This window comes from Dipteris shenzhenensis, chromosome 32 (assembly GCF_047967505.1).
Source record: "Dipteris shenzhenensis isolate YYH24624 ecotype China chromosome 32, Dip_SZ_1.0, whole genome shotgun sequence".
NCBI lineage: Eukaryota > Viridiplantae > Streptophyta > Polypodiopsida > Gleicheniales > Dipteridaceae > Dipteris > Dipteris shenzhenensis.
Window position 1 is genome coordinate 7460048 of NC_141627.1, and position 21295 is coordinate 7481342.

The window sequence follows — 21295 nt, forward strand, 5'->3', positions numbered from 1 at the left end:
CATCACCTATTTTTACATATTACAAGGGGAGATCTATGACGACCACCACGCTAGTAATTAGGAGGAGATCTATGACAACCACCGCACTGGTTCTTGGAGTTATATATTTGTGTACCAAGAAAAATGTATTTCCTTGTGCAACCAAGGAAAATTCAATTGACGATATGGCCCTTGAGGGGTCCTCTTTAGGGGTAAGGGCTATATTGACATGCCATTTCTATCTAGTGGCATCCTGGATATTGTATCGATATGGCCCTTGCCACCTAGAGGGAACCCCTCAAGGGCCATATTATCAATTGCATTTTCTAAAAGTTTAATTGTATTTTTATGAATGTATCTCCATGCAACCAACACATTGGGTTATTGGAGCTATTTTGGTCCTAAACCAAGGAAATTGTAGTCCTACTTTACGGGTATTTTAGTCCTTGTTGCAGTAAATCCTAAATGAGGACAAAAGTATTCTGAGCCACCATGGTGACTGGAGGCCCGGTGGTGCCATCAAGATAGTCAACTACACTTCATCGAGTGAAAATTGAACAAAAGAGATTACATCCACATCCAATAACTAGTTGTATAAAAATTAACAACAACTTATACTGAGCAAAAATTAAACTGAAGATCTTACATTTATAAAAACTCAATAATTATTGAGAGCCTTAGAGGCCAAAAGATTACATCTAGTGACCATAACCAGTCAAATATAAAAATAAACAATAGTGCATACTGAGAGCCTCAAATTGAACAAAAGAGATTACATAAATGTAAAAACTTAGCAATTGTTGAGAGCCTTAGAGACCAAAAGATTACATGCAGTGAGTCAGAAATCTATAATGTTCTAGCTGCCGCTCGAGCAAGTATATGAGGGAGAGGGAGGGTAGAGGCAAGGGAGGGAGAGGGAGAGAGGTAGGAAGGAGATAGTTGAGGGCAGAGCACCTGCAAAGCAGCCAGCATAATAGTCTGAAAGGGGAGGGATGAGGGGGGGATGAGTTGGCAGAGAGGGAGAGAGGAAAGGGAGAGGAAGGGGAGAGTTGAATCGATAGAGAGGAGAGAGAGAGAGAGCAAAAAGGGGGGGATGGAGGAAGGGGAGGGTTGAGTTGATAGAGAGGAGAGAGTGCAAAAAGGGGAGGTAGTCGATCAAGCGAGCGATGTCAAGCGAGCAGGACCAAATAAGTGAGTGAGAAAAAGCGAGCAAAGCAGAAATGGTTAGGCTACCAACACATAATCTCATTGTATGTATGTGCTCATCATTAATAAACATTTATAGTGCTTCCTCAACATTGAACATGGTTATAACATAATATTGCAAGTGCACATTAGTAAAAGTGTTCTATATTCTATGAGACGAGCTTAAATAGAAATACTTTGGCTATCAACAATAGGTACTATATAGTTGAAGTGCATCACTTGAGAAAAACATAACCTCACTATATGTATGTATTAAATGGTAATAAAGCTTTATAGTATCACCATAATTTTAAAGATGATTATAACATAAGCTTGTAAGTCTACATTAGTGATAGTGTTATTTATTCTCATGAGATGAGCTTGCATGGAAATTCTTTGGTTACCAACAAGTAGTATATATTTTAAGTGCATCATTTAATAAAAACTTCAACATCGAACATGATCATAACATGCTATTACGAGCGGCCCTGCTCGAAATCTAGTGCAAGAAACTGGCAAAAATTCTATTAAATTCACATTTTGATGCATGAAGTTTTACTAAATGGTGCAAAAGGTCAAGATAATCATATAAATCATGCCTTGCCTTCATTTTGATATGTAACATGATCCCATTTGGATTTGTAAATCAAAAGATACAGGATGTCAAAATTCTTCTCTTTTAGGCCAAAAGAGGGAGTGCGTTAATGCGCTTCCTGTTTTGGGCATCCTAAATTCTCCTCTTTTGGGCCAAAACAGGGAGCGCGTTAACGTGCTCCCTGTTTTGGCCCAAAAGAGGAGAATTTTGACGTCCTATATCTTTTGATTTACAAATCCAAATGGGGTCATGTTACATATCAAAACGAATGGCAAGGCATGATTTAGATGATTATCTTGACCTTTTGCACCATTTAGTAAAACTTCATGCATCAAAATGTGAATTTAATAAACAATTAGCCGTTTTCTTGCATCGGATCTAGAGGAAAGTTTACCTAATAGGGACCATGTCAATATGTTGTCTATTTTGGCTTCTACCATTAATTTCTATGAGCAAAGATTGATTTATTTTGAAATTTAATTTATTTTAAAGAAATGGATGTACTCTCTTTAGATTTTGTTGGATTGGTGGAATGTAAGAGTGATTCATTAGGGAGGTTTTTTTGCAAACAGAAAAACATGCGTTTTATTCCAAGAGTGAATAGAGTTTCAAAAACCAAGAATTTGCATAATTTGCACATGCATGTAATGTGGACTATTCCATTTAAGAAGTCCTACGAAACTTTTGACTTGTGTGAAAGATTTCATTGGTGATCTCACTCATGTTGGTGGTGGAGAGAGAGAACTTGATTGTGGAGGATTGCAAAAAATTGAATGAGTAAAAGTGAGCGAAGATAGGGTGTGTCTTTATTACTAATGATGCCTTGCCAATGACATAGGTCCAACTCTCTCATGGACTTTTGAAGAACTTAGACAGTTGCTAAAATAAGGATTTGTCAATGTATTATTGTTTTATTTTGATTGTTTTTTTTGGCTCGCTCACTTTTTCTTGCTCGCTTTTTTTGGTTCGCTCACTTTTCCTCGCTCGCTTTTTGGTAATCCTCCGAAAAGGGGGAGAGAACGGTAAGGGAGAGAAGGGAGCAAAAAGAGAGCAGAAAGGGGGACTTGAGTTGGCGAGGCGACACAGAGGTAGGCAAAGGAGGGAGACAGGTAGGGAGCACAAACTAATCCTTTGTAGCTTAGGTTAATTAAGGATCCAAGCAACGAATTAACCAAGCACCTCTCACCTTCCTCTCAAGCAACCTCCTACTCAAATGTCTCACACAACCAGCTCTCAGAATTTTCTTCGAAAAATTAGCTACTATTTGCAATTAATTTGGGCTGGATTGGATGTATCTTTGAGGAGATAAGAATTTGTGAGGAGAGTAGAGCGAGTAGTGAAGAAGACAAATTGACTAGCAATTTGATAAGTACGCAAGGTGAATTGATTAGCAATTTAAGAACCGATCAATACATGTGCCAAAACGAGCCTTGAGAGTTCACAACATCCATTTGTTTTGGCCTTGGCAATTTCTCAATTACTTTTTGGTTGATCCATTTCCTTGATTCCAACAAAGATAACAAACGAGAGATCCATTGGATCTAGACAAAGGGAGCAAATTGGATTTCTAAATCTAGCATTGATTAAAAAAGCTAGCACGAAATCTTTCCATATTTACCTGAGATGGAGGCCTACCTTGTGGCTTTTATTTCACAAACCACCATTGGTGTGGATTACTCGAAACTTTTGTACTGAACTAATAGTATAATCTGTAGAAGAATAGAGTCGCATTCACATATGGAGCTAAATGGAGCGATCATATGCGTGCCTTTGCACAAAGTACTTCATGCGCTCCACCTGATGTTGAGATGATGGTCACAAATTGGATCTCATGCAACCACTTGCATTACTCTTAAACCATAGCTACTTATGAGCTCATTCACATCAGAAGCTAATCGAACGATGGGAGTGTAACTCCCTGAAGCAAATGCTTTCTACTAGGCTCGCTGAGGGAAGAGCGACCTTCAGATGGTGAGTGGGTCATGTATCTTTGCCCGTGCAAAGCACTGGTCCGGTAGTCGAATGATGAATCCATAGACTTGACCTTTATTGTTTTATTGAATATATATATATTTGCGTTGCACTAAGTGACCGGATACGGGTGACCGGTTGAACTCTCAAAGACTCACCTTCAAGCAAAAGATGCAACGCGAAGAGAAACCACCCAGGATTCTCCTGGAATCTCCAGAAACAGCGGGCAGGATTCCCGCAGATTCCCTTGTGCTTGAGTGCCTTGGATATCGTACGTCCATGGCGTCCAAGGACATCTCCTCCTCTGGCCTTGATATTATTTGGGATTCCATTAGCAATCGATTCCGCACCAAGGACGGGCTTGCATACCTTCAGTATACCATGAAGCCCGCAGACCACGCGGAGAAAGGTGGGATCATAGACCTTGTCCACACTTACGTTCCTCCGATGAAACGAGGAACCGGGATTGCTGGGAAGCTATGTAAGGCCGCCTTTCAACATGCCAAGGAGCAGAATCTTCAAGTTATCCCTACCTGCAGCTACATATCCGTACGTCTTTTCTTCTGTCGTGGCATCTGAATGCTACTCTCTGTTTGATCGGTTGGAGTTTTACTTTTGTAGGGGGAGTTTTGTGATAGCAGAATGTGCGAGAGTGAAGAGGGAAGGAGACTCTGCGAGGGGAAGAATGGGGATAGAGAGAGATGTAGAGATTGGGGAGAGAGAGAGATATGATATGATTGTATTAAAGTCCGCATGAGACCCTACAAGATCTATGGCAAACTCTACCATTTGAAGGTAGCGCCCCCACAATTGTGGGTGATCATGGACATAACATTGCAACAATTCTAGCAAGACTTCTCACTCTATCGATCAGTCTTAGGATGGTAAGATTTGAATTCCAGCTTGGTACCCAAGTTGTCAAATGATGCATGCCAAAAATTAAGACTTGCGTATACCATGATGCACAAATAAAGAGTGTTGCTCGTTGTTGCTCTCAACATCTCGTCCTGTGCCACCTAAGCACGGTGCCCTACTCATTTTCTAGCACTTTCTAGACAAATTGGCAAATCTTCAAGTGCCTTAACTTTTGATCCATAAAGAATTTTGAAGTATATTAAAAGGAAAAACTCACAGCAGCTCATGCTCTGCACACTGGTCATCCCAGATCTGAGTTTTGACCTGCTTATAGCACATTTTCATTCAGACTCATAATTGGAACCACCTCCTGATTCATTGCAGCCACTCCAAACTCAGCACATAAAAGGAACAAAGAAAAGAGAATTTCTCGTATCGGTGTGTAGTCTAATTTGTAGACTAGAGAAACAAACTTTACAAATCCATGTGTGCCCTTGCCTGCACGTGATTATTTCCTATGGAGTCAGTCCCCTCGGATCTATCATTGGTTTTCACATTCTTACATTTGACACCATTACCTTTGACAATGGGGAATTCATAAGGTTATTGATTCACTTTAAGAGTGATCTCTTTTGGATTCAAGGCAGTTGCACTTGTAGTGCATATGCCACCCTTGTAAAGTCACTATCATGACTATTTCTGGCATTGATTTCTGCACATACACCAGCCTTATAAAGCCTCTTATTTTTGCCACATTGTTGCCAGTATCTTATTAAAGGTTTTGATTGAAATTGCTGAATCTATCATAGTTCAACTCACAAATCATATTCATGTGGTGACCTAGGAAAGCCAGTGACAAAATCCATAGCAATTTGCTCTCGTGTGGCCTTTAGAACTAGTGAAGGCTGGAGTTACCTTTGGAGGTTTCAAATGATCATACTTTGCCAATTTGACACGTAGCAGAAGGTGAAACATACTGAAAAACATCTTTCTCAAGCCAAGGCTAATAGAAATGCCTTTCAAGCTGCCCCAAAGTAGGTGAGATACACCGATGTCCTGCAAATGCAGGGCTGTGGCACTCCTCGATTACCCTCTTTCCTATATCGTGTCACCACATATATGACCTCCTCCTTCACTCAGTTCTGTCCAGACACATGAAATCTTTCGATCATCTTTATACTTCTCCTTCATAACTACTAGGTCTTCATGGTGAGCTTTCACAATAGCATGAATTTGTGGCCATCGAGACAAAGCGTCAGCTCCCACGTTCTCCTTGTTTGGCATGTGCTGAATTTGAAAAGTAAACGCAGCAAGGAAATTAGGCTATCTCATGTGCTTCTTTCTCACAAGTGGTAGCGGTGGACACTCATGAATGGTCTGGATTAGGAAATCAACACCCAAAAGATAGGATTCTAGCAATCTTCTACTCTCATAAGCCACTGCTTGTCCTTCATGCAAAAGATTTGCCCTAATTCAATCACCATTGGCATCCACTTGAACTAGATTTTAAAAGGTTGGCATCACTAAGACAAGGGCTGATGTTAGAGCTTTCTTAAATTGCTCAAAAAATGACATTTCTTTCTCTCTCCATATGAAAATTTTACTTTCTCTTGTTAAATCATGCAAAGAGATGCTTTATGTGCAAAGTGGTGTATATGTCTCATGTAAAATGAACACAACTAGAAATGATGCACTGTCTTCAAATTAGGCCATTCAAGATTTACTTTAGCGTATGTAGCGTATCAGGATCCATTTTAATCTTACCTTTGGAAACTATTTGTCCCAAAAAATTGTATCTCAAAAAAGGAAAATTCCATCTTTATGGAAGTTATGAATAAATTTGTTCCCTTAACAGCTCAAACACAGTCCTCAAATGCCTTCTATGCTCCTCTTATTGAACACTATAATATCATCAAAGAATATCCAAACAATAGATTTGTGTTTTGGAAAATTTGGTTGACCACGCAATTGAATATAGCTCACAGATTACTCAATCCAACTGGAACCAACAGATATTCATGAAGTCCCTATGCTATCTGAAAGGCTATTTTGTGAATTCTGTACCTAATGGCACCTACTTAAAGATCTATCTTATTATCTAGATTCTCATCAATTCATGGAATTGGAAATTTATCTTGATAGTCATTGTATTCGATTCCACACATCCTTCAAGACCCATGCTTCTTAAGTGATAAAAGTGCTAATGAAAAGAAAGGTGAATACTGGGTCTAATCAATCCATGCTAAAGAAACTCTTGGACTTGTCTTTGAATCTCTTCCTGCTGTGTCTTACTTACTTGATAAGGTGGTCTATTGGGCATCGTGCTACCAAGAGTCGAGTCTATGGTGAGATTCTTCGGTCTCTCAAGTGGCAAAAGACTTGGTAAATCTTACAAGTTCTCTATGAATTCTTCTAGGAACTCTCTTCTACAGGAGGGAATCCCATCTGCATTCTTTCTTTTGCTTGATTCCTACACATAAATCAAATAAGAATTTAGCTTTTGTACTGAATGTGACTCACCATCGTTATCAGGCTACTTGAAAAACTGGCCTGAATGTTAACATCTTAACGTTCGTGCAAAATCATCGCATTCTTCTTCATGGCTTGGCTGCAATTTATAAGGCCAAGGCTGACCCAACACAGTGTCCAGATTTGGTATCCTCTGAACTAGGAAATCCTTGTGGTCGTAGTACTCTTGGATGTGAGCTCTTATGAAACCAGCCTCAACAACGTAAAGGGTGGTAGGATGCACTTAATTGCAGCATACACAGTAAATTGACAAGTAAATATGCACCACATAACAAATCACAAGGGAGCTAGAGCGCTCCTACTCAGAAACAAGGACACCGATTGGCCCCAAACGTTGGCGTCCCTTGTGGTATTTATTTAAAATTCATTTGAAGCCAAGTGGCTGATTACAAAGGTCTCTGGGAAGTTGCACCACAGGCAAACCAACGCCCACAAACTCCCTGTCCAGCCCACCCTGTAATTCCGTGCTCAACTCCAAACGGTGAATGGCATCCAATCACTAGACAACCCTGTATCGTCAGCCAACCAAAGCATGCAACAGAGACCCCAATAGCATCCACTGTCTGAGCCACACTCGCAATTGCACAACCAAGTGCCCAACCAGCCAAACACGGCTGAACAACTGCAAGACAAAGCCTTCAATAGCCAAACTCTGGTGCAATCAATTGACAGAGCACTTCCAAATGGGTTGCCTCATTCTATAGCCTCCTTGGCCACTGCCCAGCAGCATAAATCAACCTTTCTTCGTAAGGAAAGAAACCAAAACGCAATAACTAGCCAGCAACCAATCAGGGAACGACAAAAGCAAGCAAAGACAAGCCTTTTTCTACCTAGTATCTATAGAAGAAAGGTCACCCGGGCTGGGTAACCCTAGATCTTGCAGAGAAAAGATGATTCTGCTTTGTCACAGCTCCGGAAGCAGCTTAGAAGAGAACACCCACGCCTGGAAAGTTACCAAAATCAGTAGCAATACTCAAAAGACTCCAGAAATCAAATCGCAATCTTCCCTCAGAGCATGGACAGCCTGATAGCAAATCACAATCTCCTGTGGCAGCCTAGACAGCCTGGAAACACTTGGAAACAAATCACAATTTCTTGTAGGAGCCTGGAAACACATGGAAACATCTCTAGAACAAGACGCAGTCACCTGGCACAATCCGGAGATCGTGGAAGTGAAATTGCAATGTGCAAAGGACACCCGGGCTGAAATCACAATCTGCAATAGGCTCCTGGATCAGGTGCGATTTCCTCTGGCAGGCCTTGGATGCATTGGAACTATGACAATTTTTGCCTGCTAGGCTCTGGAGGCTCTTGGTAGAAGGCGATTTTGCTCTAGTAGCACCTGGCGCTCACCACTGATGATCTGGCTCTTCTGGAATTGATTTTGGCCTTCGCATCCAAAAGAAGGGCTTTGGACTCTTTTTAGAGTCCTGTGCTAAAATTAGCAATTTTTAATTGCACCACTCTTTTGGTCTTAACAACAGCCTCAACAACGTAAAGGGTGGTAGGATGCACTTAATTGCAGCATACACAGTAAATTGACAAGTAAATATGCACCACATAACAAATCACAAGGGAGCTAGAGCGCTCCTACTCAGAAACAAGGACACCGATTGGCCCCAAACGTTGGCGTCCCTTGTGGTATTTATTTAAAATTCATTTGAAGCCAAGTGGCTGATTACAAAGGTCTCTGGGAAGTTGCACCACAGGCAAACCAACGCCCACAAACTCCCTGTCCAGCCCACCCTGTAATTTCGTGCTCAACTCCAAACGAAACAAGGACACCGATTGGCCCCAACCGTTGGCGTCCCTTGTGGTATTTATTTAAAATTCATTTGAAGCCAAGTGGCTGATTACAAAGGTCTCTGGGAAGTTGCACCACAAGCAAACCAACGCCCACAAACGCCCTGTCCAGCCCACCCTGTAATTCCGTGCTCAACTCCAAACGGTGAATGGCATCCAATCACTAGACAACCCTGTATCCTCAGCCAACCAAAGCATGCAACAGAGACCCCAATAGCATCCACTGTCTGAGCCACACTTGCAATTGCACAACCAAGTGCCCAACCAGCCAAACACGGCTGAACAACTGCAAGACAAAGCCTTCAATAGCCAAACTCTGGTGCAATCAATTGACAGAGCACTTCCAAATGGGTTGCCTCATTCTATAGCCTCCCTGGCCATTACCCAACAGCATAAATCAACCTTTCTTCGTAAGGAAAGAAACCAAAACGCAATAACTAGCCAGCAACCAATCAGGGAACGACAAAAGCAAGCAAAGACAAGCCTTTTTCTACCTAGTATCTATAGAAGAAAGGTCACCCGGGCTGGGTAACCCTAGATCTTGCAGAGAAAAGATGATTCTGCTTTGTCACAGCTCCGGAAGCAGCTTAGAAGAGAACACCCACGCCTGGAAAGTTACCAAAATCAGTAGCAATACTCAAAAGACTCCAGAAATCAAATCGCAATCTTCCCTCAGAGCATGGACAGCCTGATAGCAAATCGCAATCTCCTGTGGCAGCCTAGACAGCCTGGAAACACTTGGAAACAAATCACAATTTCTTGTAGGAGCCTGGAAACACATGGAAACATCTCTAGAACAAGACGCAGTCACCTGGCACAATCCGGAGGACGTGGAAGTGAAATTGCAATGTGCAAAGGACACCCGGGCTGAAATCACAATCTGCAATAGGCTCCTGGATCAAGTGCGATTTCCTCTGGCAAGCCTTGGATGCATTGGAACTATGACAATTTTTGCCTGCTAGGCTCTGGAGGCTCTTGGTAGAAGGCGATTTTGCTCTAGCAGCACCTGGCAGGCTTTGGCAGCTCACCACTGATGATCTGGCTCTTCTGGAATTGATTTTGGCCTTCGCATCCAAAAGAAGGGCTTTGGACTCTTTTTAGAGTCCTGTGCTAAAATTAGCAATTTTTAATTGCACCACTCTTTTGGTCCCCTATTGCACACTTTGACCCTAGGAATTAATTGCCTAGTAACTGGGCGCAAATTATGGGAGTGGCAAATCAAAAGTCCCATAATTTCACGTCCTCGTGATAGAGCCCCCTCTTGAAAGAAGGCAAATGTCCTCGATTGCCTGCAAACCAAACAAAAAGAAATAATAGCAATGGAAAAACCAAAAGCAAATGAAATAACCAAAGCTGAAGTAGAAAATTAACCAAATAACCAAAATTGAAAGACAGCCAACAATGCCATCAACAGATCAACCAAGTCTGGAATGGAGTGACCCAACAAACCAACCAAACTTGAAAGGACAGTGTACCAATGCCACCAACAGGTCAACCAACAATGAATATGTATCTGTATAGCCATGGTAACAAATACAAAATACATTGCACATAAGATCCATACTACGTACGAGAGATGGATATAGTGCCACGCAAAGTGGGATCCAAGTGGAAAGCCTCAAGGTTAAGTTGTAACACCTGAGGAGTATTTTTCAACTCGTCCTTGTCCATCCACTTCGCATGCAATGATGAGTAATTACAAAATTTCACCAAATAATGTTGTGCAACTTTACCTCTTACCTTCCTTTCCCTATGTGCCAGAATCTGTTCGGGTATAAGAATCTCATCCAAGTCTTTCACCTTTGGCTGGATCTCCGAAGGTAAATCCGTAGGCACATCACCTTGAAAAGACTTAAGGAGACTCACATGGAAAGCATTGTGAATTTTCCAATGGTCAGGTAACTGTAAGTGAAATGCTACGTCATTAATCTGCTGAGTTACCTTGAAAGGCCCATAGTGCCTCATACTTAGCTTAGGGAATAGCCGAGTACGACCCCGTGTACTTTTCAGCCTTGCTTTCTGAAAACACAGCAAGACAATCACCTTCCTTGACAACGTCACGCCTATGCTTGTCTGTTGTCTTTTTCTGCTTCCCCTGTGACTTCTGCAATGCTTGTTTCACCTTCTGATATGCTATGTCCAAGCTCTCCACATACTTATCAGCTTCAAAAATGTTATCTTTTGTTTGCAAGATGGGTGGAATCTTACGTCGGCCTTCCACTATCTCAAATGGAGCTTTACCTGTGAAAGAATTTACCGTGTTATTGTATGCATACTCCACCAATGGTAAGAATTTCTCCCACAGTGACTGGTGCTTCAAAACATAGCATTTCAGCAAATCTAGAGCTGTGGAATTAGCCTTCTCCAATTGCCCATCGGTTTGTGGATGAAAAGCAGAAGAAAAAAGGAGAGTAGTGCCCATACTCTCAAAAATTCCTCGCTGGTCATGCGCGGGTCTCTATCACTCACAATGGACTTTGGCATACCATGATACTTAAAGATATTTTGCATGAATAACTTCGTCATATGATCTGCCCCAATCCTCTTCCGGACAGGAATGAAGTGTGCCTGCTTGCTGAAGCGATCAATGATCGTCCATATTCCATCATTACGTATAGGTGTCCTCGGCAAATAAAAAATAAAATCCATGGCTATGCTCTCCCATGGTCCATCGGGTATGGGCAAAGGACGTAATAGTCTAGGAGTCTTCTTGCGATCATACTTCACCTTCTGATAGGTTAGGCATGTGCGAACATACTCATCAACATCGCGACGCAGCGAGGCCAATAAAAGAAATGCTCCACCGCCTTAACTGTAGCATCAATACCTCGATGTCTTGTGTACGGTGGATCATGACGTTCTCTCATGACCTTCTGTCTTAGCTGCTTAGTTACACACAACCTGCCATGCATCATCATAAACCCATCCTTAAGCACATAATGCTCGTGCCTCTGTCCATTATTCAGCTGGTCATACATTTCAGCAAATTGCTCATCCTCCGCATAGTAATCCTTCATTACATCCAACTCATTGTGACAAGTAATTGTCACAGTTGAAACTTATGGCTTCCTGGACAAAGCATCTGCAACCACATTCTTCTTGCCTTCAACATGTACAATCTAAAAATGAAACATTGACAAGAAGTTTGCCCACCTCATGTGCTTCTCGGATAGCTTAGATTGCGTCAAGAAGTAGCGCAAAGACTGATGATCCGTTTGTACTGTAAAATCAGCTCCCAATAGATAATGCTTCCAAGTGGATAAAGCATGAAGTACAACCAACATCTCCTTCTCATAAATCTGTAAATGTAACTCAGTTGGCTGTAAAATGCGACTCTCATAAGCTATAGGATGCCCATCCTGTGTGAGAACAGCTCCAATACCATTTTTGCCACAAGCATCTGCATGCACATGAAAAGACTTCCTCAAGTCAGGCAAAATCAGCATCGGATCTGTTGTAAGCTTGCGCTTCAACTCCTCAAAAGAGTCATTCTCCGCTTGTGTCCACTAGAAAGGTCTTTCCTTCTTGGAAAGCGCATGCATAGGGGCTGCAATTTTTGCAAAGTGACGGATAAAACGACGGTAGGAGGAACACAAACCCAAGAAATTATGAACCTCATGCAAATTCTTTGGTTGTGGCCACTCCGTATTGCTTCCACTTTAGTTGGATCCATACAAACCCTATCCTTGGAAACAATATGCCCCAGAAAATGAATCTCAGCCATGAAAAACTCACCCTTTTTGGGGTTTATGAACAACCTCTGCTTCCTGAGCTCAGCGAACACAATCGCAAGATGCTTCCGATGCTCCTCCTCATCTTTCGAAAACACAATCATGTCATCAAAGAATGTGCCCACGAAGGCTCTGTGGTCTCGAAAGATCCTATCCATCATACGATTGAAGGTAGCAGGAGCATTAGTGAGTTCGAAAGGCATAACCGAAAATTCATACAACCCAAAAGAAGTCCTAAACGCCGTCTTATGCACATCCTCTGGATTTATGCGAACCTGATGGTACCCACTCTTCAAATCAATTGCTGAAGATAGCTCACCCCTTCAACCTATCCAGAATATCATCTATCCTGAGTATAGGGAAGCGATTCTTAATGGTGATCTTATTCAAGGCGTGGTAATCAATACACATATGCCAAGAGCCATCCTTCTTTTGAACCAATAGAACTGGAGAGCAATAAGGCGATGAACTTGGCTGAATCAGCCCCTTCTCCAAAAGTTCATTTACCTGACTCATGATCTTTTCTTGTTGTGCCGCACTAACTCTGTAAGGTGGTTTATTGGGTGAACTACTGCCAGGTTTGATGTCAATCCCATGGTCTTCTGGCCTTTCTGGTGGAAGCTCATAGGAAACTCATTAGAAAAGCAATCTGAAAATTCAGTTAGAAAAACAGCCCTTTGCTTTCCCAAACGGGAAACAATATGCTCTTCATTTACAGGGGGTATCTCTCTAGCAAAAACCATGTACGCAGAAATATGATTTTTCATTACAAATTCAATAGCAGGAGCCATTACAACTGGGACATAATTCCCTTTTAATTTTGCGGTAATTACATGGGTCTTCCCCTTATGCAAATCTGTAATTTTTCTCTTCTTGGCTTCGATCACCGCATCCCAACGATGCATCCATGGCATACCCAACAAAACGTCACAACTTCTAAGTGGCATAATATAAAAGTCTTCGCTGTCCACGAAAGATTGAATATGCGAGCGCAACTTTCCTATGATAGGTGTGACCACAACAAGGATTGTAATAGTCCTTTGGGTTTTTCTCTATGATACATGCTGAAATGTAAGAAAAAGTGTTGTTCTTTATGTCTCTCCAATAGAAGAGTCTATCTAGAGGTGTGAATGTAGCCATAATGCCTCATAGGGTGGGTTATGGCTTTCCTCTAGAACCTTTTATCATCGTTCCTTTGTAATACATAGTTTTTCTTGCATATACATGTATCCATCATTGATGTAGTAAGCATGGTGAGTATCTTCAATCATCAAATGCATCGGCATCTTCTATGTATCATGACATGTAATTGAGATATGCTGAATCTTTGGCCTACAAGAAAGACCATCTGCCCCCCCAGGAGTATACAAGAAGAGATTGTAAGAAAATAAACCATCTCATTTGTCCCTCTCTCAAGAGAGATTGCTTAAAGTATTATAGTCTTTGGTGATGGGTCTTAACAAGAAAGTCTATTTCTAACAAATAATGTTTTTAACTTTTAAATGCATGTATAGTCTATTTCTAACAAATAATGTTTTTAACTTTTAAATGCATGTATCACTGCCAAGAGTTCTTTCTCATAGATGTCATGATAGAGTTCAATATTGATTTTTCAGCCTTCTATGGTCATAGGCTACTGCATGAGCATCTTTGAGTTAAAGCATGTTACAGATTACCCAACAGAGGGTACGCACAGCGGAAGACTGATAGTAGTGCCCAAGAGCTCACACGGTGTGGTGTGGGGTGTGGAATCACAAACTTCTTCCCTTAATGTGCATAGATGTGCAAGCCAGTAAATAGACAATGCTCAGAGACAAATATAGAAGCAACACTCCGTCCACAAAGTAGGACAGGATACAATACCAAAAGGTTCTCCCACTAAATGTCAAGCACTTCTAGATCTCTGAGCCTGCGTGCTCCACCTCGAGCAAATGTAGACTCTCTGTCTAGAGTGATCCTCTCCACCTTACTGTCTGGAAACCAGCCTAGGTGGGCAGCCTCCTGTGAGCTAGCCCTGCTGCTGCTCCTTTTGCTAGTGGATACGCTGCTCCAGATGATATGTTATGAGGCCAAATGCCTCCTCTTTTATGGGCCCAAGGGGCCCTGAAATGGACCGACCAGTAGGGCCGACTTTTAGGTCTGTTTGGGCCGACCAGTCTGCCCCCCCCCCCCCCCCCCCCAGTCTGTAAAACCGACCTGGTTGGGGCTTTTACATTGGCCAAAATCAAATATCTAGGCCATATTATGTTAAAAATTGGTATCCAAATGGATCCAACAAAGATACAAGCGATTGTGGAATGACCTGATTTCAAGACTTCTCATGAGGTAAGATCATTTCTGGTCCATGCTCATAGTATAGGAGACTTAATGTTATAACACGCAAAACGAGCCACATGTCCCATGGATGTGAGCCTGGTGCGGGGTCCCCAAAAAAGTCCCATAGCCGTCCACAAAGCTCCACAACCCCACAAAAAGTCTTGGGAGGGGATGATTGTGGAGGGCTCAAGATACCAATATATTCAAGGTTCTCCAAGGGTGATTATTGCTTATGGGATGAAACTCCCCCTGTATACGTGTCGACAGCTCGTAGCCTTCCTTCATTTCCTTGCATTTTCCATGCACACGCGAGGGTGAAAGCCATTACCTCCAACACCCCCCTATGGACAAACCCCGAAGCATTAAATCCAAGCACCATTCAAGACACTGGCCAAATCAAGACCAGCACATCAAATTGCTATGTGGAGAAATCACACTGGGTCAGCAAACCAAAGCTGCCCAAGGTGCATGAAAGACCACATAAGCCGACAGATAGCAGCCGGTACAAGCAGCCGCCTGCCATAATAATGTCGTACTACAAATCACGCCGCGAATCACGACCCTCCACGACCAGGCCACACTTAAATTCCCACTCTGCAAATCGTGACACCTCTGCACAGCACATAGGTCCATGGTATAGAAGTCTCCGCGATAGCCACCTGTCACATCCACGACAGACGCCACCTGCTCTGATACCATGTTGGCGCACGTAGAACGAGCCACTTGCCCCTTGGATGTGAGCCGGGTGTGGGGTCCCCAGACCCGCCCCATAGCTGCCCACAAAGCTCCACAGCCCCCCACAAAGTCCCGGGACGGGATGACTATGAGGGCTCAAGATACCAATATATTCAAGGTTCTCCAAGGGCGATTATTGCTTATGGGATGGAACTCCCCCTTTACATGTGTCGACAACACGTACCCTTCCTTTATTTCCTTGCATTTTCCATGCACACGCAAGGGTGAAGGCCATTACCTCCAACATTTACTTGGCATTTTGTAGAGATAGCTGCTGCCCTACATGATCTCACCAAGAAGAAAGCTAAGTTTAGATGGATTTTGAAAGAGAGAGAAGCTTTTCAAAAGTTGAGACATGCCTTAACCGCAGGTCCCATTGGCATCAGTCCTGATTTACAAAAGCCCTTCTTGATAGCAGCCGATGCTAGTGGTGATTGCATTGGAGCTGCTTTGTTGGAATGGTCACCTCCCCATTGGCCGAAAGACCATCGGAGCATGTCACCATGGACTCCATCACTAAAATTCCCATGACCAATCAAGGGCATGACATGATTTGGACCATAAAGGATAATTTAGTAACAAGCTCATTTCATTCCATTTCAGAAACAATTAAGGCTCTTGAAGGCATCATGGAGTATCCAATCTATGGAGATACCAAATTTACTTGTAAATTTTGGCACGTAATATTGCTTGGCAGTGATTCTCGGCACGTTTGAGTGCTCATGACCAGCAAATCATGTGGAAAAAGTACATTTCCATCATTGGGTTTGTTTATAACCATCCACTTTTCTTTAAAAAAAACTCCTTTTCAAATCATGTATGGTTGATCTTTACCAACTCCATTTATGCAACTAAAGTAAGATCTTCATAGTTGATCAATTTATAGAGTAGTATGACTCCACTTATGCCAAGGTCCACATAGCCGTTCAAAAGGAAAAAAAGATGGAGGGCCTTTGAGATCAAGGAAGGCCAATGGGTTTGCTTAAGTTTGAAAAACCAGATTGAAAACCAAGGTGGGACAAAAGATCTATTTAAAACTCTCTCTCAGATATTATGGCCCTTTCAAAAGATTGGTAGTTATTAATCAGATCTCAGGTTCGGCTGGATATCCCATCACATTGGAAGATAGAGAATGTCTTCCTTGTCAATTTGATCCAACCCTATTTTGGAGATATTCCTCAAGACCCGATCTATGAAGGTCCACCTGAAGTTGAGGATAATGAGATACTCTTGGTTCCTGAATAGATAGTCTTCCACCACTTTATCATGGGAAGACAAAAAGTATCTCTTGAAGGTTAGAGGATTTCCATTTACAGATGCTAAATGCATGGAGAAGACAGGTTTCAAGACTTTCTGACAGATCCTAAATGGATGGAGAGAGCAATGTTGCAAGACTTTCTTGACATTCTTGATGCTTATCAGGAAGATCAACCAAATAAAAGACAGTTGGAATGTTACTTCTCTTCTCAAAGCATATCCACTTGCTTGTTAATTTATTTATAACAACTGGATTTGTTAAACTAGCATGTTAAACTCAGTAATTGCAACAAAAGGTGCAGATGTTTTTCTTACTGTTCAGGTAGGTACGAGTTGGCTAGGGTCTAACATTTGAGAGTGGACCCCAGTGAAGGGGTTATGGGCATTAGTGTCCCACAACTTGGGTGTATCTCTAAGAGAAACGTAAAGACCACTACGCCTAAGTAAACATGAAAGAGTCAAAGGGATACAAGACAAGCTGACAAAGTAAATAGGACTAATAGGTTGTGTTTGGTGGCCAACCAAACTAAATTAATCCTAGATTATAGCCCCTTTGAAGAGAGCTAATTGCCAGAAACTTAAGGATGAAATCAGAAGTAAAATCATTGTTATGTTGATACTTCACTTACAGCTTTTGGCTATCAGCCTTGTGCCTTGTTTAGTGATTTTTAGGAAAAATCTTTCAGCCTTGTTCCTTGGTTGAAAAATCGTGCGTAGCAACAAGCAATGAAATGCAAAGCCAAGAAGGGAAGCCCTAAGACTAGCTCGTTTGCCATTGGAGATTTATTGCATTTAGGGATATGCTTAGTCAGCGCACTGGTGGGAGTGGTGTGTTACTCCTGGAGAAAGTTTGTCCTGTTTAAGCAAGTCAATGGAGGCCTGATGAAGCTCCTCTTAAGAAGCAAGACAGGAGGCTGACATAAAAGTCCTGCTAAATAGAGCAGGCTCTAAGATTAGGTGGTTTGCCAATAAATTATTTTTTCCATTTTGGCATGCGATTGATTAGGGGACAAGCAGAAGGATAGGATTACATTGAAACCTTTGACATTGTTAAATAACCCATGTGAAGTTTCTGCTAAAAGCAGTGGCCTTTAGTAGTTTCTTGACTTTTGATTTGGAAATTGGGCAGACTGGCACTGTCTCTTTTTTCCCTTGTTTGCTTCAAGTTGTGCTGTGTGGTTTGGTGTAAAGACAGTTACTCTTCATGATGTGCAGTTCTAAACATAAGATTCTCAAGTTTCTTGCAGTCATGATTTAGATTCAAGTTTCTTGCAGTGCTGATTTAGATTCATATGGAAATGGTAGAGCAAGCACTGGGTTTGCCCAAGAGACTCTGCGGGTCTTTAGAAACCCAGTATAGCTGCTTATGCTTGGGCATCGATGACAACATAAGTGTTGCTTTGCTTGCTAAGTATGTCTTCCTTTTGTTTTTCATAAAAGTTTTTGTTTAGCTCTTTTTTTTTCACTTTCATTTTCTCTTTTATTTTCTGTGTAGATTTTTGGTCTTTGGAACAACAAAAAATCTAAATTTGTATGATTGGACTTATTCTAGTCTTACAAGGTATATATATATATATATATATACTAAGCTTGTTATAACTGTGCTTAAACTGTGACAGGACACCTTTCTTCTTCGTAATCCAATGTGGAAAGATATTGTTTTTACGCCTGGAGAAAAATCAGCATTATGAGCTTGGTATATATCAGTTGAAAAGGCTTATTGTGTTTCTGTTTCAGCAACTCTGGTTAACAGCTGTAGCTCTGCAGCACACAGAACATATGTGTCTACTAGATGGTTCCAAATTCATGCCACTTTGAATCAAACGTTTGAAGCATGACATGTTTGCAAGATTTTATTATTATTTGGGCCAGGTATCATTATGTGATCCAAACAATCGAGTCCATGAGTTGAGAGAGAATTACGTTGTCATCCTCAGGCTGTGAGCATTGCCAACCACTGCGGGCTGCATAGCCCTAATATGGATGGATTGGAAGGGAATCCCTTTGAACAATGGTACGAGTATGTTTGGAAGTATGGTAATTACCATGTATATTTTGAAAACTGCATGATGTTGGTGGTACTCTCAAAGATAATCCTTGAAATAGGTTGTTTCAGTAAGTTTGGTCCCTCTATGGCGTGCAGCAAGGGCAGGGCGTTTGATTCACAAAACTATTATAAAAGGAAGTCGAGCATGTTTGGCAAAAGGTCAGATACCTTACTACCTTCACAATGGTCTGCAGATCATGTGTGTGTGTGTGTGCGCATGTGCAAAATCAAATCTGCATGTGCGTGTGTCTGTGTGCATGTGCTTGGGCATGGTCATGAGGCTGTCTGAGGAGGATTCAGTAACTTATAGAGATATCTAAGGCCATCGGTGGTACTTTCCTGGCGGGGGCACATCACTCAGTCACAGTGCAGGCCAAGGATATTGCTTCTAGCCAACCTTGGGCCAAGGATCGGATCTTCCCATTGGGCAGTCCATGTGCATGAGAGAGAGAGAGAGAGAGAGAGAGAGAGAGAGAGATTTTTAACGTCTGCAAAAGCCCTCATGGGACTTGGAGGCAAAAGTACATAAAGAAAAGAAGCTACTACATCTCCGAGGAGAGGGAGTGCACAAGGCATCTCCTTGAGAGTCATAAGGCAGCTCTCATAAGTAATATAGATCATACCTATGTTCTGCTACTATCATAATGTGACCTTCATTACATCAGTCTTTGGGCTTAGATTTGAAATCTTGAATCAATGCTTGTCCTTCACGGTAGACCGCCCATTTTCCTGCTTTCTTGGCTTCTTTCACTTTATTGAGTTCAATAGACGTTTGCTTGAGTTGAGTCAGAGTGAGTTCTTCAGATCCATATCTTTGTGCCCTTCAGCTTATGTGTTTGCCGTAAAATCTTGTTCTTTGCTACCCTTTCCCCGATGTAAACTAGTATTTGTGTCCCCTTTTGCTGGATATTCCAGATAGCATCTGGATCCCAATCCGCTTTTGGAATTGTCTGCTTGAGGTAGTCGACTTTGTCTTTTGTGAATTTCCCTATGACTTGGCAGCCATCCATACCTCCCATGCTTAAGATCAGGTCTCTGGCTTCCTACTCTTTGAATTCTTTGTAGAGTCACTTTGCTCACTTTGCTTCTCACATCTGCTGTTGTCTCTTGCTTCATGGATTTCACTTCAGTGTTGACAATTTCCTGCACTTTAGAGACCAGTGGTGGGGATGCATTACACTGATGCAGCACCTCCTTGATTTCCATCCCCTCCACTTTCCTTTCAAGAGCTGCAAGCCGAAGCTTGAGTTCTTGGACATCTCCCTACTCTCTCTCACAGACACTCTCTCTTCCCTACTCTCTCTCTCTCTCTCTCTCTCTCTCTACTTTCTTTACATTGTATTGAGATGGTCCCATGGGTCATTTTTGGCCCCCCGTGGACGTTAATAAATTCTACTTCTACTTCGTCTACCTCATTCTCTCACTCCTGCCCCTCTTCTTTCCCGCTTTTCCCATATCTCTCTCCCTTCTGCTCCTTTATCCCCTCTCTCCAAATCTGTCCCTATCCCCTTTTCTACAGTACGTGACAAGTGGCACTTGCAAAGAGCAAATCCATGTGCACGGGATGAGGTTGAACTAAACTATGAGGGTGATCTTGGGACTATTAAGTACAGTCCATCAAGGTTTACTGCTAGGAACATGCTGATATCACTAGCCTTTGAGCTAGAAATCAAAAAATATTTAAAAAGTCTCTTTGTCCAGCAAGTTGCAGACATAGGCCAGCAAGACAAGCCCCGAGATTCAGCTTCTATAATTGCAGTCCTCAGGGCATTATGCTTATTTATGCTGCATGCAGTTGTTCCAGCTTGTCAACAAGGCAGGTCCATGGATGTCGGTGTCACAAGGAGTCCACCAATATGTTTGCCAGTTCCTTCATGGTCACTTGCAGAATGTAATCATAGATGGGAATCATGCTTTTGAAATGAATAGCTGCTTGATAGACAAACTTTCAAGCCTTGACGGGAATGAGTCCGTTGTACTTTCAGATTTGAGCATCGTTGCTATGGAACCGAACCTTTTGATGCCCTTATTTTCAAGGGATAATGCATTACATAGCCCTATGTGCATGCCACTATTTCAGCCCATTCCCAATGAGGATTTATGGAAAATTATTTGGCAGCTGACTGCAAATCCTGCAATGTTATCAATATTGGGAAGAAGCATGCAACCAGTGAATGGTACTTCTATTACAAATTTGGTTGCAGCATATCTTCAATATCAACATATGCAAGCTCATGCCTCTCCTTCAACAAAGAAGGGGTACTCTTCAGAGGGCTTGACTAGATGTTGGTT

At 42.0% G+C, this 21295-nt stretch overlaps 1 protein-coding gene across 2 annotated transcripts; it reads left to right on the forward strand.

The window, feature by feature from the left end:
- The first annotated feature begins 3923 nt into the window (after positions 1 to 3923).
- On the forward strand, positions 3924 to 19142 carry LOC147880250 (acetyltransferase At1g77540-like). 2 transcript variants are annotated; one of them, XM_087371116.1, is made up of 3 exons: positions 3924 to 4279; positions 18576 to 18652; positions 18894 to 19142. In XM_087371116.1, the coding sequence occupies exons 1-2, from the start codon at positions 4010 to 4012 to the stop codon at positions 18645 to 18647; spliced, it is 342 nt and encodes a 113-aa protein (XP_087227242.1). In that variant the 5' UTR covers positions 3924 to 4009; the 3' UTR covers positions 18648 to 18652; positions 18894 to 19142. The 2 variants fall into 2 exon arrangements, with proteins under 2 accessions (XP_087227242.1, XP_087227241.1); XM_087371115.1 differs by having other exon boundaries at positions 18576 to 19142.
- The last annotated feature ends 2153 nt before the right edge of the window (positions 19143 to 21295 follow it).